The following is a 26270-nucleotide window of genomic DNA, read 5'->3' as shown; positions in this document are numbered from 1 at the left end:
ACTATTTAATTACTAGTACTATGTCTAAAATTTTAATTTATTCATTATTTTATTGAATAATTTACTCAGTTAGAATTATTATTATATGTGTATGTACTTGAAAAAAACTTATTAAGGTCAGAACTTTCACTTCTTATAACTATTTTTGTTTATGTGAGTAACTTCGTTTCTTCATCATTGAAATTAATGATTTCGTCAATCAGACGAATCATGCATGTTTAAACTTTATTTATTCATGCTGTCTTATATAGAGGATTAAAAGTATATTGACTAACCACCGATTCCGAGTTTTGCAGAAATGAACTATTTACACTATATATATATATGGATTAAAATTTTGTAAAAGATTTTGATTTAGAGAAGAGGGAAAAGAGCCGCGATGAACAGACTTAGTGCATTAAACTCAAAAAACGCCGCCAATGAACTTGGAGAGATGAACGTCCAGAAACCCATAAACAGTTAACGGATTTTTGCTAGGGTTTTGCGTAATGGATGGTCAACGTCTACTGAGAGTAATGAGTTATGCATGAATGAATTGATCAGAATGTTAATCCGAGCCTAAAATTGGTAGCCTTATTTATCATCTAAAACATTGCGAATCATTTTTCAAATGAAATCGCGTTTGGGAAGAAAGACTAAAATATTGCTAATTAATGGAATGTGCGAAATTCGTTCTATACCAATTAAAGTTTTAAACACTAACCCAATAAATAGAATTAGTGCTATTTCATTACTAAGAGGATGTTCACACTACATAAATTATGTACTTTCACGATATAATGAAAACTTTTACTAGTATTTATTTTGCAAATAGGGGACTACATATTATACTGGATAGTGTAATGGTTACATTTGTTTACCGGTAAATAAACCTAATAGATACTATTATAGATCAATACAAACTCTAAATATTGTACAAACACCAAACTCTGATCTGTTAAAAAATATCAATAGATGACAAAATAACAACAACAAAAAATATCAACACAGTATCAACAGTTGACACCGTGTTGATATTGTGTTGGCATTATGTTGACATTGTATTGACAAGGTGTTGACATCAAAATATTGAAATTTTACACTGTGCTGACATTGTGTTGAGACTATGTTGAAAAGTTTGGAGTTTGTACAATATATGAGTTTACATTTTATCACTATCCTACTACTATAACTATATACAAACACTTCAGAAATATGAATATATAACTGAGTTGTGACACACACATTACATATCTATACATAAACAAATACTCCATTCGTTCGGCAATATGCACATCATTTTTCCATATCGATTCGTCCATTATTAAATATCTAATTCACTTTTTATATCACAGGAAAATTATGCTACATATTTTATGCGAGGATCACCCTTATTTGATTCTAATGTATTAAAAAATGTTATTGAAATTTGTAATATCACAAAATTCATAAAATTTAATTTATTATTTTATTAATTTGATTGAAGTTATAGAGAAAATAAATAAATCAAGCTTCATAATTTTATGAATTTTGTGATGTTAAAAACTTGAATAATATGTTTTAATATATTAGAATCAAAGTAAATACAACTTTGAATAGAGTGGTGTTGAATAAAGTGTGTAGCATATAATTTCAATTATATTTATATAAATAAAATTCATACTATAACTTGTTACATTTATATTTGTTCGTAGTATTTCTTGATATTCTAAAGAGTGAAAGTGGAGTATAAATTAAGAAGGATAAGCATGTACAGTAAATTCGAGTTTCCAAACGATGAAGAAGATTCCTAAGTAAAAGAGAAAAAAAAGAAAGTTACAACAGTAAACAGTAAGAGAGAGGAGAGAGGAGAGAGGAGAGAGGAGAGAGAGCTAGAATATAGGTAAGGAATTAACCACAAGCGGCAGTTTGTAATTGCCCTACAAATGCAAAGAGTGAACGTGTCGCCTGCAGATTCTTCTCCTTTTGGAAGATGAGCTAAGAGCACTCCCAATGGAGTTCCCTTATTTCTCCCTTATTTCTCCCTAACTCCTGCCACATCAGCGCCACATCAGCATCACATTTTATCCCCAGTTTTTAGCCAACCCCTACAATGGTTTCTCCCTTATTTCTCCCTTATTTCTCCCTAACTCAACATTTCATTTTTACATCATCACTAATTTAATTGTTTTATTTTTATATATAATAAAGCTAGCTTATTTAATTTATAAAGATAAATCAAATAAATAGTAATAAAGTTCGTTGTATTAAACACGGGTACACATTACAACGAAGAAAATTAAAAAAAAAAAAAGTACACGAATGGAAATAAAAAATCAAAAAAAAAATTCAAAGAAAAAAAAATTCAAGGGCGGTGGGCGCGGTTTCTATTTGCCCACAATTCTTCGATGATATCGTGTTGTAGTGCTTGATGGGCCTCCTTCTGGTGTATGTCCATGAACGCCTGGAACCGTTCATGTTCGTTGTGCGGTACACCCTGGCGGGCGGACTCGGTTGAGACACCGTGACTCGATGATGCAACACTTGGGTCGTTGGTGACGTCGAGGACGCCTTCGTGTTCATCTTCGATGATCATGTTATGCATGATGATGCACGCATACATGATATCGGCAATATCCCCCTGGTAGAAAAAGCGCGTCGGACCCTTTACCAGTGCAAATCGCGATTGGAGCACCCCAAATGCCCTCTCCACATCCTTGCGCGCAGACTCTTGCGCTCGGGCAAAATACCTTCTTCTATCTCCGAGTGGGCATCTGATCGTCTTCAGAAACACGGGCCATTGCGGATAGATGCCGTCAGCCAGGTAGTACCCCATGTTATGCACATTGCCATTGGCCGTGAATTCGATGGAGGGGCCTAATCCGTTGATCCGCTCGTTGAAAAGGGGCGAGGAATTGAGAACATTTAGGTCGTTGTTCGACCCGGCTATACCAAAATAAGCATGCCAAATCCAAAGCCGTTGGTCGGCAACGGCTTCAAGAATGATGGTGGGATGCGTACCTTTGTAGCCGGTAGTAAACTGGCCTCGCCACGCGGTTGGGCAGTTCTTCCACTGCCAGTGCATACAGTCGATGCTGCCGAGCATCCCCGGAAAGCCGTGGGTCCTCCAGTGCCAATCCAGTAGGAACTGGCAGTCAGCTGCGTCCGGCGAGCGAAGGTAGTGCTCCCCAAATATCTCTCGCACGCCCTGACAGAAATTCTTCAGGCACTCGTTGCCAGTCGTCTCGCCGCATTGCAGATACTCATCGAACATGTCGGCGGACCCTCCATATGCCAACTGCCGGATGGCAACAGTGCATTTCTGTAGGGGCGATAGTCCGGGCTTCCCTGCTGCGTCTCGCTGGAGCCGGAACTCGGGGTAACGCGCGGACAACGCATTAACAATGCGCAGGAAGAGGGAGCGGCGCATTCTGAACCGGCGACGAAATACATCTGCCGGATAACGTGGTTCCTCCGCGAAATAATCGGCGAACAGCCGATCGTGCGCACCAGTGTGGTTGCGAGGGATGTATCGGCGCCGCCGGCGGATTGGCCGTTGGGGGGGTGGCTGCTGCATTCGAGCGATCTCGCTTTGTATGCAGCGGGAGATATAGTTGTTGATTGGGTTGTTGGCGAAACCCGCTACATCCCATCCGGTGGGAGCGGGAGGTACCTCTTCTTCGGAAGAAGAATGTGATATTTCCTCGTCGGACTGAGCACGAGACGATGAATCAGAACTCATTTAATAAAGATGGAGAGAAAAAAGATTGAAAATTTGTGTGAATGAAGTTTGTGGGTGATGAATGGAGGAAGAGGATGAAATATTTATAGGGGTGGGATAAAATAGCCGTTCGGCCAAAAAAAAAAAAAAAAATTTTAAAAATCGCCGATTATCGCCGAGCGTCGCCCACAGTGGCCGGCGATCGCTCGGCGATAATCCGGCGATAAATCGCCACTCGGCGAAGCAACGGTAACATTATCGCCGAATTATCGCCGACTTCGCCACAATGGCCGGCGATAATTCGGCGATAATCGGCGATTTATCGCCGAGAATTCGCCACCTCCATTGGGAGTGCTCTAAGTCTCTCTCTCCATCTGTGTATATCCTCTACTCAGTCATAAGTTCTGTTACTTTTTGCTTGATTTCAAAATTAGGGTAATTGATTAAGCAGCAGCAGTTCGGTTATCCATCACCGGGTCAAATTTACCACCTACTATTAAGGGAATTTGTTTATTATTGACAAAATTAAGCATATAGCCATAGTGAAAAAAATCCCCAGACTACTTTTGGAAACAAAATATAAATATGGCAGCTTAATATCTCTCACTCTGTGTTTAATCACCACATCGCCTTTCTCTCTCTCTCTCTCTTTGCACAGTAGTAGTTGTTGCAACAAAAACCCTAAAAGGCCTTCTTTGCGAGAACGATTCGCCGCCATATTCATACTTTATAACTTATTACCTTCTTCTCTTCTTCTTCTTCTTCTTCATTTTCTTTATACTTGTTTGGATGAACATGACCCTTTGCCCAACACTTAATTTATTGTAGTTTATTTATTATTATGATATGAGTGCTGTTTCTTTATATTTGATCGTGACGTCTCTATTCATCTTCAAGAACTGAGTCAAAAGGTTGGTTTTTATGAGCTCAAAGCTTTGTATTATATTCCAATTTGCTCATGTTTTTATGGATTAGTCAAGTTCCATTATTGGTAGAGCTCTAGGGTTTTGAGGGTTGGTATCTGTTGCTTTGCAATTGGATTAACTTTAGCTTTGTTTCTTCTTGTAATGAACAGTGAATTTGTGAATAAACATGTTACCCGAAATGGGTAGGAGGCCGATTGTTGGAAATGGTGAAAGTTCATATCCGGATGAGTTTGAGCAGGAGATAGGGATGTTGCTCCGTGAACAGAGGAGGCAAGAGGCTGATGATCTTGAAAAGGAGCTTAATCTGTATAGAAGTGGATCAGCTCCACCGACAGTGGAGGGTTCACTAAGTGCAGTTGGTGGGTTGTTCAACCATGGGGCCAGTGGTGGCACTGCCGAAAGTGGAGCTGGTGTTAGTGCAGCAATTGCTGAGTTTGCAAGAAATAAGAATGGTAACGGGTTCATGTCCGAGGAGGAGCTTAGGTCTGAACCTGCGTATTTATCTTACTATTACTCGAATGTTAATTTGAACCCGCGGCTTCCGCCTCCTCTGTTGTCAAGAGAGGATTGGCGGTTTGCTCAGAGGCTGCAAGGAGGGAGTTCTGCTATTGGGGATAAGAGGAAGGTGAACAGGAGTGACAGTGGCAATGGTGGGAGATCCCTCTTTTCAATGCCCCCTGGTTTTAATTCGAAGAAGCAAGAAAGTGAGAATGAGGACAAACTGCAGGGTCCTGTAGAGTGGGGTGGTGATGGACTTATTGGTTTGCCTGGATTAGGACTTGGTAGCAAGCAGAAGAGCCTTGCAGAGATTTTTCAGGTTAGCGATTTTCATTATTCCTTTATTTGTATGTTCCTTTTCTTCTCATTATATTTGTATCTGAAGTTTATTGTCACGCTTGCAGATTTTGTTGCATCCGAGTGTTGTAGTTCTCTGCTCAGTTGTAGAGAATTTCATTGAATATGCTCCTTTATCATTTTATCTCACGGGTTCATTTCACATTTCTTTACTTGATACTTCCTAAAACACAACTTAGGACTATTCAGCAGTTCCCCCGACATAACAGCTTTAGCATTAATGTACCCAAGAAAACTTTTTATTTGTTCCTGCTTGTGTCCCTATCACTGGATTCCTTTTCTGATTAAACTATTGCAAGCAAAACATCATGAAATTGTACCATGAGCTCTAGAATTTGGCATGCTTGCATACTATATGTATGCCTCCTAGTAACTTGTAGTAATAAATTTGGTTTTTATCCATGAGGATTTCTGGCACAGCCCCAAGATGCTTGCACTTTGAAATGTAGATTTATCATCTTTTGAGTCCATGAGTAATCATGAACCCATAGCTTAACTAGACAATGTGTGTATGGTTTCGTATAACCACATGCTTTCTCTTTTATCCTGATGAGTTTGGTGGTCATGAACCCACAGGCTTTCTGCATTTAAGGTCATGTTTTGATTTCCATTTTCATCTTGAATGAATATATGCAGCCATTATCATATGCTAGTCTTCTTACTTTATTATACCTCTTTAAGAAGCTTTCTACTTGGCAGGAAGAGTGTTTCATATTTGATCTTCTAAGCTCCCCTCCTCAGTTTCAAATATAAATGCTTTGAATTTTATAACATCCCTTGGGACTCATTTATGTGCTGTATCTGTCAATGAGTGGAGGGCCAGTGCGTACTTGCTACCAACTTCAATCAGAACACAATAAATCCTGCATTATCCAGCCCTTTTGATATCGTCTAAATTCTTAATATCTATACAGGATGACATGAACCGTGCTACTCCTGTTCCCGGACACCCTTCTCGCCCTGCTAGCAGAAATGCTTTTGATGAAAATTCTAGTGCTATGGCTTCAACAGAGGCTGAGTTAGCTCATCTGCGTCGGGAATTGTCTTCATCTGATCTAGTACACTCTACTTCATATACTCCGACCTCATCTGCTCCTCAGCACACAGGAACAGCTGCGTCATTCTCTTATGCTGCTGTCTTGGGTGCATCCTTGTCAAGAAGCTCAACTCCTGATCCTCAACGCATCGCAAGAGCACCAAGTCCTTGCCCAACTCCCATTGGTGGAGGCTGGGGGGGAAATTCCGAGAAAAGAAACATAAATAGTCCTAACTCTTTCAATGGTGTAGCTTCCCATTCCAATGAACCTGCTGATCTTGCAGTTGCTTTATCTGGCTTGAACCTTTCAAATGGTATCGTGGATGAGGAGAATCATTCATCCTCCCAGATTGAGTCGGAGGCTGATGACCACAATAATTATTCTTTTAATCTTCAGGGAGGCCAAAATAACACTAGGCAACAATCTTATAAGAAGAAACATGAAGCTGGGCCATATAATATGTCTGCTGTTCCCCAGGCAGGTAAAATAATGCCTTCTGATTCTGGTATGAGAAATGGAGGTGGATCAGATTTAAGTGGTAATCATTCTTTTCAATCTGAGCTGCACAGAAATGTTGTCCCTTCTAATAATTCATACCTACAAGTTTCTCCTAATGCTGCAGCTAACGGTGGGGGTGGTGGATTTTCTCAGTATCAGCATCTGGATAGTCCTAACTCATCATTTTCAAATTATGGATTAAGTGGGTACCCTATGAGTCCAATATCAGGTCAACTTGGTGGGTCTAATTTGCCACCATTGTTTGAAAACGCTGCTGCTGCATCAGCTATGGCTGTACCTGGGATGGACTCTAGGATGTTGGGGGGATCAAATATGGGTGCTGCTGCTGAGCATAGCCTTGGAAGATTAGGAAATCAGGTTCTGGGTAGCGCCCTGCAGGCACCCTTTGTCGACCCTTTGTATCAGCAGTATTTGAGAACCGCTGAATATTCTGCACAAGTAACCGCTCTCAATGATCCTTCTTTCGATAGGAACTATATGGGTAACTCATACATGGACCTGCTCCAGAAAGCCTATGTTGCAAATATGATATCTCCTCAGAAATCTCAATATGGTGCTCCATTGGGTGGTAAAACAGGTGTATCTAGCCCTCATGGTTACTATGGGAATCCTGCTTTTGGGCTCGGAGTGTCATATCCCGGAAGTCCCCTGGCTAGTTCAGTAATTCCTAATTCTGGAGGCCCTGGTAGCCCTCTAAGGCATGGAGACTTCAATGTCAGATTCCCTGGTGGGTTAAGAAATGTTCCCGGGAGCATAATTGGACCCTGGTCCTTGGATAACATGGATAGTACTTTTGCTTCTTCACTGCTGGAAGAGTTCAAGAGCAATAAAGCAAAGTGCTTTGAACTTTCAGAGATTGTCGGTCATGTCGTTGAATTCAGGTATACCTTTTCTAAAATTAAAATTTCTTTTCATTTGTGAGGCTCTTGATTTTTGACTTTTAATGTCTACATCTTTTGCCAGTGCTGATCAATATGGAAGCCGATTCATTCAACAAAAGCTTGAAACTGCAACAATAGAAGAGAAGAACATGGTTTTTGAGGAAATTTTTCCACAAGCTCTTGCATTAATGACTGATGTGTTTGGTAATTATGTAATACAAAAGGTACAAAGTTCTGTGACTAGTCGTAGTTGATACGGATGGTCCTTTTTCACTTCACTTCATTGTATCTTGACTTTGTTAATCCACGGGTATACTGAATTTTTATGCATTGCCAGTTCTTCGAACATGGTATGGCATCTCAACGAAGAGAGCTGGCTGACAAGCTTTTTGGTCATGTACTTAATCTAAGCCTCCAAATGTATGGTTGTAGGGTGATCCAAAAGGTAACATCAGCTTTAAATTTACACATTCAAATAATGAAATGGCTGTTTGTGTCAATCTTCTTTTCATTTGTCAAATCAAGAGATCCTTCCAATAATAATCACTGTCTGATTATGTAGGCAATAGAAGTTGTCGATGTGGATCAAAAGATCAAAATGGTGGGGGAGCTGGATGGGCATGTCATGCGTTGTGTTCGTGATCAGAATGGGAATCATGTTATCCAGAAGTGCATCGAGTGTGTCCCCGAGGAGCATATTCAGTTTATTGTCTCGACATTCTATGATCAAGTTGTGACCCTCTCGACGCACCCTTATGGTTGCCGTGTGATACAGGTTACCAAGAACTGTTTAGATGTCCTCACACTTGTATTTGGGATTATGTTCAAAGAGTTATAACATTTGATGCTTCCAATTATGCAGCGAGTTTTAGAGCACTGTAAGGATGAAACTACCCAGAGCAAAGTTATGGAAGAAATTTTGGGATCTGTAAGTATGCTGGCACAAGATCAGTATGGGAACTACGTTGTTCAGGTTTGTATTTTCTTGTGATTTTTTAAGCATAGTGATGTTTCATTAGTTTACGTAGAAAATTTTTATTCTTTTCACTTACTGCTTTTTATGATGATTCTATAGCATGTACTGGGGCATGGAAAGCCACACGAGCGATCAACCATCATTCAGGAATTAGCTGGGAATATTGTCCAGATGAGCCAACAGAAGTTTGCATCAAATGTTGTCGAAAAATGCTTAACATTTAGCGATCCTAGTGAACGCCAACTGTTGGTGAATGAGATGCTTGGAACAACTGATGAGAATGAGCCTCTTCAGGTTTGTTGCATACTTTCTTCCCCTTGCACAATTTTCAGATAGTATTCTTCAGAAATGGAAAAATCCAACTTTGATCCTTTATACAGAATTTTGATATGCCTTGATGAGTATATGAACTAATAATTTCCTGAACTTGTCTTTTTCACCCTGCCCTCAATCAGGCCATGATGAAAGACCAATTTGCAAATTACGTTGTACAGAAAGTTTTAGAAACTTGTAGTGATCAGCAGCGTGAACTGATCATGTCAAGAATAAGAGTCCATTTGAACGCATTAAAGAAATACACATATGGGAAGCACATAGTAGCCCGTGTGGAGAAACTTGTTGCTGCTGGGGGTATGTAGATTCTCAACTTCCATTTCTGGATTAGCCACCATATAACTAACCAACCATTGTGTTTTTTAATTTCTTTGATTGCAGAGAGGAGAATTGCTGCTCAGACCCCAATAGCGTAGACGTGTAGTAGGAAAGAAAGAAGTTGTACAGCTAACCGAGGCTAGTTTGGGCTACCTCTCTTTCTCGTCTTTCTTTCTTAAGCTTTTGATGATGAGGTTATAAGCTTCTGATTGCAAATAAAGCTGTTACCTGTACATTGTGTAGTGCTAAGTTTATAGGTAGAGAGAGTCTAGTAAGAGCTGAGGCCCCAATTCTGCTGCTGCTGCTGCTGATGCTGAGGAGAAGATTCAAATTGACAATACTGATGGATGCCGAGGGTGTAATATAGTGCAAAGTGACTGTACAAAATTATGCCATTTTCGAGAGTTGAAGTTGCTTTTCTGTGTAAGGCTGAGAGGATTGCTATGTATGGTAATTTACAGTTTTATATCTCACTTGGCCAAATACATTACATCTCCCACCCTTTATTTATCCATTTCCTTTGTTTCTTGACTCCTTTGAGAATGTAGAGCAAATCTAGAGGAATATTGGAATAAACATAGGAAGCAGCAGTAAATAACATTTCTCAAAAAATGCAGATATATATTAGATCATATTCCTCCACAAACAAAGCTGCAAATGTCATGAAATTCTGTTGCCTAATCAAGATCAAAATCATCATCATCATCTTGTTGGATCTTCTGCCCAAAACCTCTAGGTCCATCTCTAGCTCTGGCTCTAACTTTCCCTTTCTTACTACCCTTCTTCTTCCTCTCAGCTTCTTCTTTCTTATACTTGTCTCCCTCCCTCTTCTGCAAGAAGTCCGTCACAGCTATGTAGATAACCTGATCCAAAATCAACCACCACCCACTTACCAAAATCACATCTTTTTAACACTCCAAGTCGAAGATACATACAAACAGTAAGAAGCTTTACTTACCCCTACGGTGAGAATGGTTAAACCGATAAAAGCGATGAGAAGGAGAGCTGATATAATAGTCGAGACACCATCGTCGCTAGTCGGAACTATTGCTTGAGAATTCTCAGCTGGAGTTGCTTCTGCGGAGATTTTCCATGTTTTGGTGTTTTTGGGGGTGAATGCATCGGGTGGATTGAGGTTACGCCATCTTCGTGAATGGGGCAGTGAAAGTGATGGACAGCGGAGAGGGGAAAATGGCTTTTGGGCGGCGAACAAATGCAGAGGTTTGTGCTTGTAAACTAAGGAGAGAGAGAGAGGTGCGGCCATTTGTGGGAGATGATGGGGATTGGGTTCACAGTTTCGCCCAATAGCAATCAGTTTTGGGTAAATTGCACTTTAGCTCCATGATTTTTAATTTTGTGTATTTTGCCCCAAGAAACAATATCGTTTCATTCATATCCATTTTTATTTTCATCCTAAACATATCACCATTTATAATTGGTTTAACATATTATATGCAATTGTTCTGAGGCCTTACTACTATGAAATGATTCATTTTTATCCTTAAAGTGACAGTGTCTTAGCAGCCAAGATGATTATAATTCGATTACTAACTTATAAACGGAGTATTAATTAAAATCAAAGACTTAGGTCCTTTTGTGATTTAAAATCCATGAGCATTTTATAATTTTTGTCGTAGTTGTATTATTTGTTAGTTTCAGAGTTTGAAACATTATAAATTGTTTGCTAGATTTCATTCGCAATATGAATCGCGATTAATTTGCACCTTAAAATATCCTATCACGAAAAAGTGTATAAAAAACCCGGCAAGCAGGCAGAGCAACCATTCACAAATCAGATTCTCATTTGAATAGAACGAAGTTATGTTTTTTTTGTACAAGTATTTTGGTGTGTGGTGAAACTATCTTTATTAATGAATAATGATGATCAGCTTTGGCTTAAGAGGGTTGATGGAATGGATCTACCCAACACTCATCTTCTCTCACAGCATTCCCCCACCTAATTTTGAACTTGTTTAACTCGATATACGACGATATTCTCACCTGCAAAACACCACCATGATTCAAAACTCAAAACGCAAAATACTCGAAACTCAAAATCCCATACGTATGCATAGGTATGAAAGAGTGAAAGAAAACTTACAGAAGTTCTACCATCAAATCCTTCCACTGTGGTTGTCATGGAAGCTAGCCGATCAATTTCAGCATTCGTCTGCACGACCAAACACATAAGTTGGAAAGTAAGATAGTATTTTGAGAGAATGAAAGCATGCATCTTGTAATTCTGTTCTCTTGATCATTGGATTCAGCTGGTCAGAAACTTTTTAACGCATCTGTAATGTCGTATGCATTCTTTTCCTAAATATCCTTTCGAGGACAGTAGAAAGAAGACATGAAGACTACCTTTCCATCTCCTGAACCTCCAAGGGAAGGAATACCCGGGTGGATTAAATACTCAGAGTCGACAACACCAATATTTTCGGTTCTATTGCCCTGCCAGAAACATAAATAGAAAAAACTGTAACCTAGTTTCAACAAGAACATGAATTCCATAGTCCTAACTCGATGAAATTGCAAACCTGTACACAGTACCCCAGCAAAAAATCCAAGCCCCATGCATGAACAAGGTCATTCTGTTAAACAAATATATGACCATGAATCATTCCAGTTGATCATAGGCCAAGGATAAGGCACAAAAAAGGAAGGAATTAATATTTACAAGTATATGTACATTTCCAAACCTGAATCATGTGCCAAGCACAACGCCACGATTCTCTCGAGAACACAGGAGCCATCATCTCCACGAACCTGTGTTAACGTAAACATATTGTTGTTTTTTAATGCAGCTAATTCGTATAATGCATCCATGAAAAAGCTATTTACTCTATCTAAGGCTGCCCTTTTTATATGTGGATTGATGAGTGAATTTACCCCGTGCACGGAGGGTCCACATTGTTTTCAAAACACTTAAATCCTGGGCCATGTAAATTAACAGCCCTCCTGTCAAAGTAAAAATGCAGAGCAACACATCAGGATAAGAGCATGAATAAACAATTTAACAGAATCATATGTCATTAATAATTAGACAATTTTGTCATCAGCAATCAAGTATTTGCTGCTCATAGAGGGTAAATTCTCAAGTCCAACAGTACATACCGGTGTAATGTAGAATTTGTTTTTCTTGCTGTAAGTGTGTAATGGACCTCGGATTTGTCAGCATCAATTGCAGGCTGTGATATTTGCAGTCCCTCTTCTTTAATAATTGAGAGATATCTGCCCCAAGACAAAAAAAAATCCGTTAATCAATACTAATAGTTAAACAAGATAGGCCTGTTTATAACAAATTAACCGTTGTCGTATTTGTTAGCCTTATGGATGAATGTGGTCTATCATATAAACTAAATCCAATCATGAGCACGCACTCGTATACATTCAGTATACCTTTCAACATGAAAATGTTCAACACCAAGATCTTCATCCCACAGGAAAATATAGTCGTATGCTGCCACAACATCAGGATGTAAGAACCGCTTGGCAAACCACCTAATTGAAAATCCGATTTTTTGTTAGTAAATGTGCATGTCAAAACAGACCTCCGAGTGTGAAGTGAACTACTCGTACCACTTAGTTTGGTTTACAGCGGCAACATGTATGGCATCGCTACTCCATTCTAGATCTCTCCATCCATCCACATTGCCATCATAATGAAAAAGCATGATGGCAAAATCAGTGAGCTGGAACTGAATCATACGAAACAAATGTTCATGGCTTGACGAAAATATTTATAAGCAGCTGAAACGAGGGTGCGTCAACCTTCATTACCTTCTTTACAATCTCATTTACATTTTTCTTTTGCTTTATCCCGACTGCAACAGCCAGTAAGTTCATTGGTGACTTCGACTTCTAATATGAGAGCAGGAGCAGAAACAAGGCCTTGATCAGATAAATGAAATGAAACACAGTTTTATCGAAACTTTACACATTATGCAAGTTCAGAAACTATAAGAGTGGTCGCATTTAGCCTACATTTGAGTAACGTGAAACAAGAAAAAGATTTGTAACAGTGCATGCTAAGCTGAAATCTTCAGAAATATGATCTGAATAGATGTATATGATCATCTCCTATAGCATATGTATATGCAATTATGTATGATTATCTATTTGTTCACAGCACTGTCTGAATATCGAAGAATGGATGTAATACGAAAACATCAATACCTTCTTCTTAGGAGGGCCCCAAAGTGGCCTCATCTCCAGATCAGAAGTTCTTGTGACAATACCTCTTGGTAGTGTCTCAGTTCCATCAGGAATGCACTCTTTCTAGATCAAAAAGTACAACAAATTGAGCAATAAGTACTCCTAAAATCTTACAAGTTACTACTATTATGCAAATTATTGTTTAAATTCCCCACAAACCTCACAATTCTTGGATTTTGTCACCTCTGTTGGATGAAGACTGCATCCAAAAAACCTCTGCACGCATAAGACATAAAAAGTTACTACTCACACATTAACTGAACAAAATCAAATCATTATACAGGAAGCCTATATCTACCTCTTTATGATCAGTAAGTAACAGAGCACTCCCTATGAAGAAGAGTGTTGAAAGAAAAATTAGTGATGGAACCCAGCTGCGTACAAAGGATTGCTTCCTTTTAGGTTCAATCGTTTTATGAGTTGCCATCTGAAACCATGAATGAAAATTACACATGTGAAATACAAACACACAAAAAAATTGGAAAAAAGTTACAATTACAGCATGATTGTGTGACCACGCATAATAAGGATGATAGCTTAATTAGAAGAATTGAACACAACTTACATCATAAATATATTGGTGAAAAAGATAAAACCAAACAGTACGTATAATTTGAGGGGAGGTGGATGGTGATATAAGCATGAGAGATGCGTTGTGTTGTGAGAAATAAGTAAAGAGAAAGGTCAACGGAGGGGAGTGGTGGAGTTTTACTTGAAAATGTGGAAAGAGAGGACACGTTAGTTTGAACCAAAAAAACGTTTTTTGATATAGTAGCTAGCTAACTAACTACTTGGGGCCGCCAAACTGACAAATTAAGGGCCTAATAATTTATTGCTAATTAAGTCTAGTTTGAAAAAGGAACTAATATAAATTAATAAATGCCTTGCCTCAGCTCAAGATCCAAAAACAATTAAGCACTCATTTGTGCAGCAGCCAGCATGGATTATGGAACACGTCTCCACTTTCCCCTAATCTATTATTAACATCCCAACTCATTACTAGGAGTAGGAGTAATACTTTTGTCACCCCACCATACACAAATTTATAGTAGTACTACTAATTTTTACACCTCAAAATTCGTACCATTAATTCAGATTCAAATACTATTGTGTACTACTAATATTTAGTATACTAAGTACTGTTTTATTACCCACTCAAAATTATGTGAATTCAAAAGGACTTCTTGTAGCTTAAACCAAAAGGGTTTGACATATTACAATCGTATCCTTCAATATTAAGTTATGCTATAAGCCTATACTTATTAAAATTAAAAGGGATATTGCCATGTAATATCATGAAACTTTTAAAAAGTTGGATTTTTTCTAAGAACATTAAATTTAACAAATAATATCATGAACTTTGCTACTTGTGTATTATTTCCCACCCGCTAGCTGAGCTGGCAAAATCAAGCATAAGTGGCTTGCCGGAGGTAATCGGAAAGTTGATGTGGCATTCGCCGAAATTTTGACAAAACGGTGTCGTTTTACTTATGATATTTTGCACTCTTTCTTTTGTTCTCGAACGATTTTCAATTCTGTCAAAACGATTTTCGGTTCTTTCAATCTGAAAATCGATTCATCCGTCAATTTGCTCGCAGAATCTCAGAAACATTTCATCCTTCAATCTCAGAATCGATTTATCTTTCAATTTCAGAATCGCATAAACATTTCATCCTTCAATTTACAATTTAGGGTTCGCAATTTGGTTGGGGATTTGAAGCCCGAAATCAGAGGAAGAATCTGCTCGCAGCTCATTTGATTCTCCATCGACGACGTCGGAGGAAGAATTAATGAAAAAACGATTCTTCTATTCCTATTGAGCCCAACTGTGCCGCCTTTCTATATTACATAGGTAGCTCTCGTACTGAGAAGGGTCGTTCGATATCCTCACAAATGGATATCAGACAAGAGGGAGGAATCAGCTCCTCTGTCACCATTTTAATATCCTCACAATTGGATATCAGACAACACCTATGTTAACTGAGCTTGCTCTTCTCTTTCTCGTTTGCATTTCACAGCTTTTTAGTGTTGCTTTCGAAAAATGCCAAGTCATTGACTATTCATCTAGCAGTTTGCCAAATATGATGAATAAGTTAAAAAATTGCTAAGTAGATTGCCAACTAGATTTAATTTGCCAACTCAACATACATGTCATTTACTAATAGCCGGTGGAAAATAACACACAAGTAGCAAAGTTCATGATATTATTTGCCAAATTTAAAGTTCGTTGGAAAAATCTAACTTTTTGAAAGTTTCGGATATTACGTGTGAATATCCCAAATTAAAGCCACAGGCAAAATTGTGCTACAAAAATGCTCTTAACAAAGATCGCAGCACATTAGTTTTCTCGTCCCGCCAACCAATGCATATAAATTCGATTTTTCCCCGCCATCGCATTTACCCGAGTGTTCTATCTGTCGAGGCCATCGCATTCTCTCTCTCTCTCTCTCTCTCTCTCCAAACACACACAGTTGTCGCCTACGGTTTTCTGCCGATTAATCTGGTAATTTCATGCCTAATTTTAGTTGAAGCATGGATTGAGATTTGTTTCTCCTTTTAACCCGATTGGTGCTTAAATATCAGCTACGGCGATCGCATGTGCTCAGAGAGCTCTCTCGCACTCTCTTCTTCATCTCTCTCACACACAGCACAACACATGCGCACACTACTGTATCGATTAGTGAATTTCACGTCTAATTTGGTTTTTTAAGTTTTTTTCTGCATCTATTATCGGATTGGTGCTATTAATTCGCGGATTCTGATTGCACAATTTGTGCTATAGGTATACTTGTAGGACATTTACTTTGAGTGATAGGATGAATTAGTAAAAATAATCTAAGCTAATTCATCGATTACTTTGATGGATTGAATACTTTATTAATCTATCATATCACTCTCCTCTTTCATCTACCAGCATTGGCGTATAGACCTTTTGTTTCGTAACTTTCCAGTATTGTGTTCGTTAAAAGTTGCTAGTACTCTGACTGTTATGATTTATGAATCACTGGATCATCTTTCATTTCTCTGTGAGTTTTTTCAGAGCCTTTTTTTTTTGAGTTGGAATGAAATGAGAAAATGATAGCAATGTTTTTTCCCCTATCATCCAGAAACTGTAATTTCTTCCTTTAGTTATTTATCGGTGAAAAAGTGAACCGGAATTAGTACTACTTACGGAATAGACCTGTCAAAATGTGCATTTTCGTATGCAATCATAAAATACTCAAAATGATCAAGGTGAAAGGATGCTCAAGTAGTTTTGGTTATTAGCTGCCTTCTGCTTTACACTTGTCTTGTCAGTGTCTTCTCAAAGATGATTCGGTTATAGTTATTTCTTTCTGCAGCTTTATAAGCTCTTTCTTTTTGAAGATGGAAACTGAAGGCACTGGTGGAATGGCAAAACGAATGAAGAGTTCTGTATGTCCTCTCCCCTCTTCTATGCATAAGCATTAAGATGGCAATAAGATAGATTAAAAGTTTTCTTTTTGCTTACAACTGAGAAAATGATCATTAACAGGTTGAAGAAAAAGAGTTAGGTCTACAAGATGAATCTATGGTAGAGATTTCAGCTGAAGATAATGTCGTAACTTCAAATTCTGAACTGGTGGAGATGGAGATCTCTCACATCCTTGAAAAGATCAATAACTTCACTCAGATGGTAAACAACTTCAGCACTCATTGATTTGTAATAGATCTGGAAGGGGGAATTTGTGATTCTCAACCCCTCATTTTTTTCCAAAGAATCCAAACACCTTATTTGAATACATTAATTATTTACATATGATGCATCATTTCTTGAATAATGTGTTTGAACATGAGCGACCTACTATCATTATGTGAAGGTGTCAGAGCTGCTAGAATCAGGGAAGTCAATGCTCAAGGAACTGAGCAATGAATTTGAAGAACGCATGATTTTGTGAGTGAATAGAATGTAATTGTGATCTGTAATTACTGGAAACGTGAGGCCGCACACTTTAACTGCTAACATGTGACAGAATACACAAGGAGCAGATGGAAAAGTGGCAGGAGGAGATCAAGGAACTTCGCGCACTTGACACTGCAAATGAGGAAACGGATGCTCTGCTGCAAAATGCTATATGTCTAATTCAGAACATTCATGGTGGCTCTGAAAGTTTGTAATCATGATAATCGAACAGAAGATCCCATTTGGTTAACATCGATTTGTAGCTTTTGGGATAATAGTAGTGGTATCAATATTACTGATATCTTGTGTCTGGCTCTAGTATATGATGTAGTGTTGTTGGTCAGATAACTCTTGGGATTAAAACTAAAGAATGAATATCATTACTCCACTTTCTTCTTTACAGTGAGTGATATAATCAGCTGCTACCATTAAAGATCTAGTGCTTCCATGGTGCTTTACAAACATATCTTCTGTCATTTTACAGTTTTTTATCATGATCATCACTTTGCTTTTTACAATTAATGTTGTAGGTAGGTTGCAGAGTTGTTGCTAATTGGTTTTACTTTTTGAGAATTCTATGATGCAACATGGATGTTGATGTTTAGAATTTGATCTTGATGATGACACCAGTAGTTTTGGGCCAATGGAATTGCGAGTATGAATAAATCAGCTTGTTTAATAAACATAATCTTATTATGAAATAATAGTAAAGGCTATCCAGACAATGATAATGAATCTGTTATGTCGAATATGAAACTAAATAGACGAATCATACAGAAGAGCCTCTAAAGTCTAGAGAGAAGTATAAAAATGTTCTTCCCTGAGTACTATGCTGATTTCACCATTGAGACCAGGGTAAAAATAGTAGTAGATGGTAGATAGGTTTTACTAGGAATGAGTAAACGAAATCATATACGTGTTGGTTTGCTTAGGATTCTGGCAATGATATTTGCTATTTCCTCGCTGCAATCCTCCTGCACATGATGCCCTGCCTGCCAACACGCACACCAACTCACTTAAGACATGATGTAATATTAATGTAAAAATCACATACTAGTATATTAGTATTATTACCATGGGGACTTTGATCAGTTGATGATTGGATTCTTTGCAGAAATCTTCCACACCTTCGAAGCTTAACCAACGATCTCTTTCGCCCCAGCAAATGCTTGTTCGGACCTTCCACGTCTCATCCCCAAGGATTCTTCTCATATCTTCTACATACCCCTGCAATTCAAACAAAATGCTCTTAATATTCGAACACAGCCATTATCAGGAGTCGCCTTCAAAGAGGAATTTCATCTCAACATTATAATGCCACCTAAGAAACAGGAAATAGCAGGAAATTGCACCTTTAGCTCCTTTTTCATCGACCTGCTAATGGCATTCAGAGCAAATCCAGAAGATCCTGATGTGAGGTATGGTCTTCTATAAACCATTGCAACTTCTTCCTTTATCTGATAGGGACCACAACTTGTCAAGGCTTTATCACTGGCTCGCAGAGGATCCTGATTGAAGTGAGATTTCATGATTAGTGCCATGAAATGAAAGGGAAAATAATACTATATGTTTTCAGCCATTCAAAATATATAAATTTAAAAACACTGCTCAAACTTCACACCTGAGAAAATATTTCTCCTAACAAGAAGTTGCTGAAAATGGCAAGTGTTGATGGCAAGTTGGCGTGATTCACTGTCAGCTTCAGTACAAACATAAAAAAATTAAGGAATATTAAAATCGACAGTTGTTTATTGTATTGAAAGTGCCATTATTATCGGATTGCATGTTGGGATCGAGATCAAAGGTTAAAATCTTAGGTATAAAGTTCCACTTTCTGCAGATTCAGCTTGTTTTGGCATTTGAAAGTATAAACCAGATTTAAAGCATGAAATAAAAAACAGAAGAAAAAGAGAGAGTATCTTAGTTGCCACAGAGTTCAAACAGATCTTACTGGGGGATTTAGTAGGATGAGATTATTAAGCTTTTCCTGATGATCTTGAGCGTATTTAACCACAACTGGTGAAAAGTATCCCTAACCAAAACAAAAATGACACAAGGTTTCATCAAATTCACATCACAAAAGTAAAAATTCAGAAAAAATAGTAGTAATCTGAGATTAAATATACCTGGACAACAAGAGTAACCTTATCTTTTGAGAGTTCGTTGATGAGAGAATCTAAGGAATCTACAAATTCTGAAAAGACATAATTCGTCATTTGGAATGGCACAGTAACATTTAGAGCTTATGTAGTGAACTTTCATTTTTAAATGTTGAAGCTCGTGCCTTTCAATGTGTAGTCAAAGCCATATTTGGGTTGGGGTTTATCTGAGAATCCAAATCCTGCAAGATCAGAAGAACTTGAGTGTGCTAACTAGATCAAATTCAAACAGGTGGTAGTGTAACTTAGAGATATAGGTTTACCTAGCCAATCAAAAGCAATAACATGATTATTCTTAGAGAGAATGGGTAGAACCTTGCGGTACGAATATGCCTACGAGAGAAAGTGAAATATAATATTATCAGATGGAGTAGTTATGATTAGCTAAAGTGAAACAAAATAAAGCCCCAACTTGTTGACTATAATAGTAGCTAGATCCAAATATCTTTGAAAAACTGAGAGGTTTAGTGTGTGGGCTCAAGTAAAATGTGTCCCAACACACAAACCAGATAACCATTCAGCTGGTCTTCTTGTTCTTATCTATTTGGATGCAGATTAATAAGCTCCTCAATTCTTTCCAAATGATTTCATAGGTCAAATTCATTTTTCTACAATGCAACAAGTCAATTTGTACAAAAGAATTTCTTCAAGATTATCTATATGCAAATTTTCAGTTTCGACCAAGCGTCAACCACATATTAGCTTAGACAGGTTTCATGCCATCAAGTAACAAAACATTAATAGACTAACCTGTGATGGAAAACCATGAACTAAAATCACTGTCTGGTTAGCAGGATTTCCACTTTCAACGCAGAACCATCTATTGCACAAAATGAGCACGTTTCAATTGGAAATCCCTGCAAATATTCGATCCTCAATATCTGCATAATAGCATTGGTTGGGGACTTTGTCATGATAATCAATCATGTAAATGCATCCTCACAACCACATGATCACTGTCTAATGAAGGCATAAATAATCACCTGAACAGATCAGTAGAGGATTGCGAAGAACCGGCCATAGCAAGTCCAAAAATCGGATCCTTGGCCTTCTCACCAGTTCCACCAACAGGGTGTGCTTTCACCTTAATATGCAAAAACGGGGGAAACAACTTGTCACTAACCCCTCATATACGTTCAGATGTACAGGCCATTCGTCTCAATCAAATCTCGACTGTGGTTAATAAATCCTAGCTAGAATCAATAAACCCTGATTGTGGTGGATGCACCGTGATGTACACAAGTTTTTGCCTCTTTTCTTTTGCTCTTTGGGATATAAAAGTCATACAAGTTCAAAAACATAGATCTCATAATCATAATAATTTGATATGAGATCAAAGAAAATAAGATGAAGAAAGTTACAATCTTTCCTTGCTTGAACCATGCATCAGCAGGGCTTGGTTCGTCTGAGTATTTCCCTGTTCAAAAGCAAAAAACAGCAAAATAAAACAAATCTAATACTCCTATTGGATATGAGAACATAGTGATTCTGCTTCAGATTCACATCTCTTACCCCCACTGAAGGAAAATCCATCACCGATTGAAACTGGAGCATCCAACAAATAATCCTGACAAATTCCAATTTGCAAAAGGAAAATTCAGACTCCTCCAGCGCATTCGAGAAAATGTCGTCATCACGATTAAATATATAGGTATACCTCATCGGAATCGCTGTTTGATCGGCAAATGAGTGGTAGATTTCTCTTTCTTGGGATGTTATGAGGAGTAGAAATGAGAGGGTGACGTTTGGGAAATGATAGTGAAGCAGAGAAGAAGCAGAGTGCCATTGAATTGGAAGGAAGCTCTGTTTTGGTGACAGTTAAGACCGTTGGTTTCTGTTTCCTTTGTGGAATATCAGTGGAGTTGGGATAGCCATAGGGTGGTTTTGATCAGTCAACTGGAATTGGGGATAGGGTTTATCTGGTTCTCATTAAAATCAAATGCACTATGTTTTCTCATATTTACACACATTAAAATTAGTTTTAGATTGTCCATTTTATTTGATCCTCACATATCCAATTCATGATTTGTTTTTACTTTTTTTTTTTTATTATTTCCCGCGTAAGTAGAATCTGCTTTGATTATTAATTTAGTTATATTAAATAATGACACGTCATTTTGCTAATTCTGCTGGAAAAGAGTCCAAAGTTATTTTTTTTTACTAGAAAATGGCTTCGCCTTATAAATCTAACATCGGCCTTATATTGGGCAGATATGGTCATGGGTTAACAAATTCAGTATTTCACTTGGTGCCTAGTTAAACTGACACAACAAATTTGCCATAAAATCTCTTGATTACTTTTAAATACATGAACAATTTTCATAGTCTACTCTTTTTGCATGATAGTACATTTTATAGTTCTCATAAGCGATGAACTGTTAATATCTGATTCTAGCAAGGGAACAACTGTCATATTATTGCTTTCCAAAATTATATTCCCTTTGTCCTATTAAATATACAATATTTGAAAATCAACACAGGTTTTTATATAGTGTTATTTTGAGAGTTAATGAAGAGAGAGTAAAGTAGGAGATATAAAAAGATAGAGATAGAGATGTTTTCATTTTAAGAAATATTTTATTTTTAATGGGACAAACTTAAAAAAGAAAAATTTTTATTTATAATGGAACAGAGAGAGTATTTCTAAGCTCTCGTTGCCACACCAACAAAATCCCATCATATATTGCCCACAATTCAGTTTGCAGTATCGAGCATCTTCTCAAGTGCCTTGTGTAGCCAACACCCATTGTCCAACTGAGTCGCACAATACCCCTCCCGATGCTACACATTCAGAATCATATTTTACAGTCACGTCCTAGTTTATTTTACATGATCCATCCTAGGAGCATGCCATTATGTGCTTAAACACCTTATTTATCAATTCGGCTAGCTTTTAGTGGATAGTAGTACTCCCATTTTTCCATTCGGTCCGTCCCACATAATTTGTCTCATTTCACTTTTTACCATTTTTGGTAGTGGACTTCATATTCCACTAACACATTCCTACGCACATTTTATTATAAAATTAATATATAAAAGAAGGACTCACGTTTCACTAACTTTTCATTACATTTCTTAAAACCCATCAAAGTGAGACGAATTATGTGAGACGGAGGGAGTATTGTTTAAATCTGAGTTGGGCCTGGCTTGCACATGCTGTTTTGGGCTCTGAAACGGCCCAATAAATGAAAACCTATTGTTTTTGGTTAAAACGGAAGCATACCTTCGGAACCGCGCTCGAGCTGAGTGTAGGGAGAAAATGCGTGTTTGAGATGATAAAAATGGCAGTGCAACAGATTGTTCTCAAATTTGCCGCGGCCGCCTCTGTTTCAGGCGGCAGGACTTTGTTCACCAATTTCTCCTCTATCGATTCATCTCTTTCCTCAGGTACTGTGGACTGCTCTCCCCTTCCTCAACTCCGTTAAATAACTCTTCTGCATCTTTAACTGTTTCCTGCCTTTGTGCTTCATAACCAACTGTATTTTCCTTTATTAATTGAGGATATGATTTCTGAATCAGTAAGGTTGGTCAATGTGCCGGTGCATCGGTTTGTCAGGAGCTTTGCTGCTTCCAGTTCGGAGAAGATCAAAGTACCCAGAAAGTAATTGCAATGCAATCTGTTTTTTCTTTGTTATTCTTGTGATGCTGATCAAATTTTCAGGAGAAGGAGACTGGATGAAGTGTGTCTCGAGAGATTTCAGCAATACAGTCGAACATTCATACAGTCTTGGATAATTCAGGGTAGCTCTCTTGAAATTCTTTCTAATTTCTATCCAGAATCATGATGTTGTGATGTATCCTTATGAAGCATCTGTTATGTGTTGCTGGAAATTGTGAATAAGCTATCTTTAGTCCTGTATGTGAGTTGGAAGCAGTAGGTAACTGAAAATCTATTTACCAGCACAGCAAAGAAGCCAATCCTTCTATAACAAATGTTATGACCTTATTCATCGGATATTCTCTCTAATCCTTAGGAGCTGGATTTAGAAATTAAAGCTTAGGAGACCCTTATTTGGTGCATCGAAAACCTGCTGGCTTCTTAGTGCCTTGAGGGATTGCTTAAGCACATTATAGGTTCTTAAGCAAATGCTACTTACTTGCTTGAGCAGTTCTTACTGATTTCTTCTAAATCCTCATGTTTGCAACATGTTAGTATTTATATGTTTCCTGGAAGCCTCATTTGCTTGCATTTTCATAAATCCACTTCTCAGGTAAAGTATTTGTTGATGGGAAAGTGGTAAATAAATGTGGAGCGCAAATTTCTGATAAGTCTGTTGTGGATATCCAGGCTGAGGTTCCAAAATATGTATGTAGGTGATTACTCTCCCTCATAAGAGCTGTTCAATAACTTTTCTACTAAAAATCTACTCTTAAGTAATTGAAACTCTTCTGAAATTACGTACTTACAGAGCTGGTCATAAGTTAGAGGCTGCAATAGAACTACTAGAGATTGATGTTACTGGAAAAGTTGCCCTCGACTCAGGACTTTCTACTGGTGGATTCACAGATTGCTTGCTCCAATACGGTGCTTCATTTGTCTATGGTGTTGATGTAGGTTATGGACAGGTATGTCTACATTGTTTTCCACAGATCCTTTAATGCCAAGAATTGTACTTCTATTTTCGTGTTTCTTGCACGGTTGCTTGCCGTACTGTTCTAACTGATTTTAGGATTCTTGTTTCTGTTCAGGTAGCTGAAAAGATACGCGTGCATGAATGTGTAAGTGTCATTGAAAGAACAAACTTAAGATATCTCAAAGAACTGCCGCAGAAAGTTGATATAGTTACCTTGGACCTTTCTTTTATTTCCATATTAACGGTAAGTCACTGGATGTGGCTTATGGTTTTCTTGTGAATTCTTTCTGTTCACTAAAATTATTGGCAATATACTTGATCCTACTGATATGTTATACATTGCAGGTCATGCCTGCTGTTATCAATCTGATGAAGAATGATGCAATGTTAGTTACTCTAATTAAACCTCAATTTGAGGCACACAGATCTCAAGTACGTGGAAGTATAATTTCGCACCTATGTTCATAATTTCCACAATGTGGCTTCTGATTATGTTTATTGCTAATAATCTATATTATTATCCTAGAGCCAATAAAGAATTTATGATATATTCAATCTAGGTCCTCTAATCATGCTGTGGTCTTAGCATTGTTACAACTTACATGTATGGGAACAGTAGTTATTCAATCAAGGGCATTCTGATCCTTGTTTCTAAATATATCATACTACTTATTTAGATGGGTTGTATTTCCATAGTAAAGCATGTGTAGGGGTGCGTTATATTGCTAACTATTTAAATTGCTAACTCTACTAACTCATCAATATAGTGTATTAAAAATGTCAATACGGTGACATCAAAATGTCAAACACATAATATCAACACATTATATTGAAGTTTAACAAAATTATGTGTTGACATTTTAATGTCATCGTATTTACATTTTTAATACACTGTGTTGATGAGTTAGCAAGTTAGCAACTTAAGAAAGTTAGCAATTGATCACACCCCAGCATGTGTATATGCAACAAGAAATAAGATATGAAATTTACTCATGTGTGCTTGATACTATTGAGTGAGAAGGTATTTTGTTGGCATATGATGCCTCTGAAGACATGTGATCTGTAACTTGGAGTTCATGTCTTTTGTCTTGGATGATGTACTGCCTGTGGAACAAGATTATTGCTAAGTGTATTATTTCTGCCATTAGGGTTCATTGTTTATGTAAGCCTCGGCTAAATTTCAAATTTCTTTCAGGTTGGAGGTGGAGGGATTGTGAGGGATCCATTAGTCCATCAGGAGGTAAGCACTTACCTGCCTCATTTTTCTTGACTGTCAGCATAGTTTTTGTGGTTTATTATGCCTATGATTTTCAATTTTTCAGTAAAAGTGATACTGGTTCCTGAAACCCAGAAGTAATTTTTTGTTATTATGTATTTTGATGATTTAGGTTCTTGCTAAGATAATAAACGGTGTACAAGGTTTTGGATTTCAATGCCAAGGCTGGATAGATTCTCCTTTGAAGGGGGCTGATGGTAACAAAGAGTTTTTGGCTTCCTTCAGCCGTATGGAAGATGCAGATCCTCCTAAGGCAGATCTTGCTCAATTATTCCGCTGCGTTGAAAGCCAACCAGCAATGTGATGGATACTTGACATACCCGCAGTGCTTGTTGCTACAAGAAAAGCTGCTTGTCTTATGATACGCAAGATAGATACCAACCAATTGGATTTCTTTTCTTGGAATTTGTAGGCATGATGTAACTTATTTATGAGTATGGTAGTTCAAGTACATTGATCTTGTTCCTAATACTTATATAGTGGAGTATAATTTTGTACTTGTATTCCACACAGTTCATGTTACAAAGATGAGTATATAGTTGAATTCGATTTTCTACTCATTACTTTCCATGCAATATAACTATATAAGTACTGAGTAGG

At 37.7% G+C, this 26270-nt stretch overlaps 6 protein-coding genes across 14 annotated transcripts; 3 read left to right on the top strand and 3 right to left on the bottom strand.

Moving 5' to 3' along the window:
* The first annotated feature begins 1881 nt into the window (after positions 1-1881).
* Positions 1882-9992, top strand: LOC125187120 (pumilio homolog 2-like). Of its 4 annotated transcripts, none has more exons than XM_089059004.1 (11): positions 1882-1961; positions 4041-4057; positions 4755-5422; positions 6375-7897; positions 7980-8121; positions 8235-8342; positions 8460-8672; positions 8760-8870; positions 8973-9167; positions 9329-9503; positions 9588-9992. In XM_089059004.1, exons 3-11 carry the CDS (start codon positions 4772-4774, stop codon positions 9620-9622), a joined length of 3153 nt encoding a protein of 1050 aa, XP_088915130.1. In that variant the 5' UTR covers positions 1882-1961; positions 4041-4057; positions 4755-4771; the 3' UTR covers positions 9623-9992. The 4 variants fall into 4 exon arrangements, with proteins under 4 accessions (XP_088915130.1, XP_047939606.1, XP_047939602.1 ...); XM_048083649.2 differs by lacking the exons at positions 1882-1961; positions 4041-4057 and adding an exon at positions 4064-4590 and having other exon boundaries at positions 6375-6978; positions 7120-7897; XM_048083645.2 differs by lacking the exons at positions 1882-1961; positions 4041-4057 and adding an exon at positions 4064-4590 and having other exon boundaries at positions 9588-9662; positions 9768-9992.
* Positions 9993-10124: 132 nt separating this feature from the next.
* Positions 10125-10836, bottom strand: LOC125187123 (uncharacterized). Its single transcript, XM_048083653.2, has 2 exons — positions 10483-10836; positions 10125-10387 (listed from the first exon to the last, which is right to left on the bottom strand). Exons 1-2 carry the CDS (start codon positions 10786-10788, stop codon positions 10202-10204), a joined length of 492 nt encoding a protein of 163 aa, XP_047939610.1. The 5' UTR covers positions 10789-10836; the 3' UTR covers positions 10125-10201.
* Positions 10837-11308: 472 nt separating this feature from the next.
* LOC125190604 (uncharacterized) lies at positions 11309-14461 on the bottom strand. Of its 2 annotated transcripts, none has more exons than XM_048087936.2 (14): positions 14305-14461; positions 14038-14166; positions 13899-13955; positions 13701-13802; positions 13305-13385; positions 13104-13222; positions 12924-13025; positions 12639-12755; positions 12414-12482; positions 12224-12290; positions 12062-12115; positions 11886-11975; positions 11626-11694; positions 11309-11525 (listed from the first exon to the last, which is right to left on the bottom strand). In XM_048087936.2, exons 1-14 carry the CDS (start codon positions 14380-14382, stop codon positions 11421-11423), a joined length of 1239 nt encoding a protein of 412 aa, XP_047943893.1. In that variant the 5' UTR covers positions 14383-14461; the 3' UTR covers positions 11309-11420. The 2 variants fall into 2 exon arrangements, with proteins under 2 accessions (XP_047943893.1, XP_047943894.1); XM_048087937.2 differs by lacking the exon at positions 14305-14461 and adding an exon at positions 14239-14271.
* A 1666-nt stretch (positions 14462-16127) lies between these two features.
* On the top strand, positions 16128-18061 carry LOC125186394 (knotted 1-binding protein). Of its 3 annotated transcripts, none has more exons than XM_048082750.2 (5): positions 16128-16242; positions 17081-17153; positions 17254-17394; positions 17579-17652; positions 17732-18061. In XM_048082750.2, the coding sequence occupies exons 2-5, from the start codon at positions 17106-17108 to the stop codon at positions 17874-17876; spliced, it is 408 nt and encodes a 135-aa protein (XP_047938707.1). In that variant the 5' UTR covers positions 16128-16242; positions 17081-17105; the 3' UTR covers positions 17877-18061. The 3 variants fall into 3 exon arrangements, with proteins under 3 accessions (XP_047938707.1, XP_088915916.1, XP_047938706.1); XM_089059790.1 differs by lacking the exon at positions 16128-16242 and adding an exon at positions 16297-16521 and having other exon boundaries at positions 17065-17153; XM_048082749.2 differs by lacking the exon at positions 16128-16242 and adding an exon at positions 16300-16521.
* Positions 18062-18386: 325 nt separating this feature from the next.
* Positions 18387-21721, bottom strand: LOC125186449 (alpha/beta-Hydrolases superfamily protein). The gene is made up of 13 exons (XM_048082815.2): positions 21478-21721; positions 21333-21387; positions 21182-21237; positions 20804-20904; positions 20571-20640; positions 20084-20153; positions 19946-20002; positions 19788-19855; positions 19613-19693; positions 19283-19360; positions 19014-19169; positions 18736-18888; positions 18387-18653 (listed from the first exon to the last, which is right to left on the bottom strand). Exons 1-13 carry the CDS (start codon positions 21604-21606, stop codon positions 18570-18572), a joined length of 1158 nt encoding a protein of 385 aa, XP_047938772.1. The 5' UTR covers positions 21607-21721; the 3' UTR covers positions 18387-18569.
* A 1332-nt stretch (positions 21722-23053) lies between these two features.
* Positions 23054-26230, top strand: LOC125186724 (bacterial hemolysin-like protein). Of its 3 annotated transcripts, none has more exons than XM_048083157.2 (9): positions 23054-23207; positions 23344-23410; positions 23482-23561; positions 24032-24134; positions 24230-24386; positions 24510-24638; positions 24740-24826; positions 25590-25634; positions 25783-26230. In XM_048083157.2, exons 1-9 carry the CDS (start codon positions 23093-23095, stop codon positions 25972-25974), a joined length of 975 nt encoding a protein of 324 aa, XP_047939114.1. In that variant the 5' UTR covers positions 23054-23092; the 3' UTR covers positions 25975-26230. The 3 variants fall into 3 exon arrangements, with proteins under 3 accessions (XP_047939114.1, XP_047939113.1, XP_047939117.1); XM_048083156.2 differs by having other exon boundaries at positions 23055-23207; positions 23340-23421; XM_048083160.2 differs by having other exon boundaries at positions 23074-23207; positions 23340-23410.
* Positions 26231-26270: the final 40 nt, after the last annotated feature.

Source organism: Salvia hispanica, chromosome 5 (assembly GCF_029641045.1).
Source record: "Salvia hispanica isolate PSC_SH4W2 chromosome 5, Shi_PSC_v1, whole genome shotgun sequence".
Lineage (NCBI taxonomy): Eukaryota > Viridiplantae > Streptophyta > Magnoliopsida > Lamiales > Lamiaceae > Salvia > Salvia hispanica.
This window is presented reverse-complemented; position numbering and strand designations above follow the sequence as displayed.

Bases quoted from the DNA above. Each gene is read 5' to 3' on its own strand.
- LOC125187120 (XM_089059004.1), top strand. From the start codon at position 4,772: ATGTTACCCGAAATGGGTAGGAGGCCGATTGTTGGAAATGGTGAAAGT. The intron at 7,898-7,979 runs GTATACCTTTTC...ATCTTTTGCCAG, and splicing joins GGTCATGTCGTTGAATTCAG to TGCTGATCAATATGGAAGCC. The intron at 8,673-8,759 runs GTTACCAAGAAC...CCAATTATGCAG, and splicing joins ATGGTTGCCGTGTGATACAG to CGAGTTTTAGAGCACTGTAA.
- LOC125187123 (XM_048083653.2), bottom strand. From the start codon at position 10,788: ATGGCCGCACCTCTCTCTCTCTCCTTAGTTTACAAGCACAAACCTCTG. The intron at 10,388-10,482 runs GTAAGTAAAGCT...ATTTTGGATCAG, and splicing joins TAACCATTCTCACCGTAGGG to GTTATCTACATAGCTGTGAC.
- LOC125190604 (XM_048087936.2), bottom strand. From the start codon at position 14,382: ATGCTTATATCACCATCCACCTCCCCTCAAATTATACGTACTGTTTGG. The intron at 12,756-12,923 runs GTATACTGAATG...GTCTTGGGGCAG, and splicing joins GAACATTTTCATGTTGAAAG to ATATCTCTCAATTATTAAAG. The intron at 12,483-12,638 runs GTATGTACTGTT...TTACTTTGACAG, and splicing joins ACAAATTCTACATTACACCG to GAGGGCTGTTAATTTACATG.
- LOC125186394 (XM_048082750.2), top strand. From the start codon at position 17,106: ATGGAAACTGAAGGCACTGGTGGAATGGCAAAACGAATGAAGAGTTCT. The intron at 17,154-17,253 runs GTATGTCCTCTC...GATCATTAACAG, and splicing joins CAAAACGAATGAAGAGTTCT to GTTGAAGAAAAAGAGTTAGG. The intron at 17,653-17,731 runs GTGAGTGAATAG...AACATGTGACAG, and splicing joins TTTGAAGAACGCATGATTTT to AATACACAAGGAGCAGATGG.
- LOC125186449 (XM_048082815.2), bottom strand. From the start codon at position 21,606: ATGGCACTCTGCTTCTTCTCTGCTTCACTATCATTTCCCAAACGTCAC. The intron at 20,905-21,181 runs GTAACTTTCTTC...TTGCATATTAAG, and splicing joins GGTTCAAGCAAGGAAAGATT to GTGAAAGCACACCCTGTTGG. The intron at 20,154-20,570 runs GTTAGTCTATTA...TTTCTCTCGTAG, and splicing joins TTCATGGTTTTCCATCACAG to GCATATTCGTACCGCAAGGT.
- LOC125186724 (XM_048083156.2), top strand. From the start codon at position 23,093: ATGATAAAAATGGCAGTGCAACAGATTGTTCTCAAATTTGCCGCGGCC. The intron at 24,827-25,589 runs GTACGTGGAAGT...AATTTCTTTCAG, and splicing joins TTGAGGCACACAGATCTCAA to GTTGGAGGTGGAGGGATTGT. The intron at 25,635-25,782 runs GTAAGCACTTAC...TTGATGATTTAG, and splicing joins ATCCATTAGTCCATCAGGAG to GTTCTTGCTAAGATAATAAA.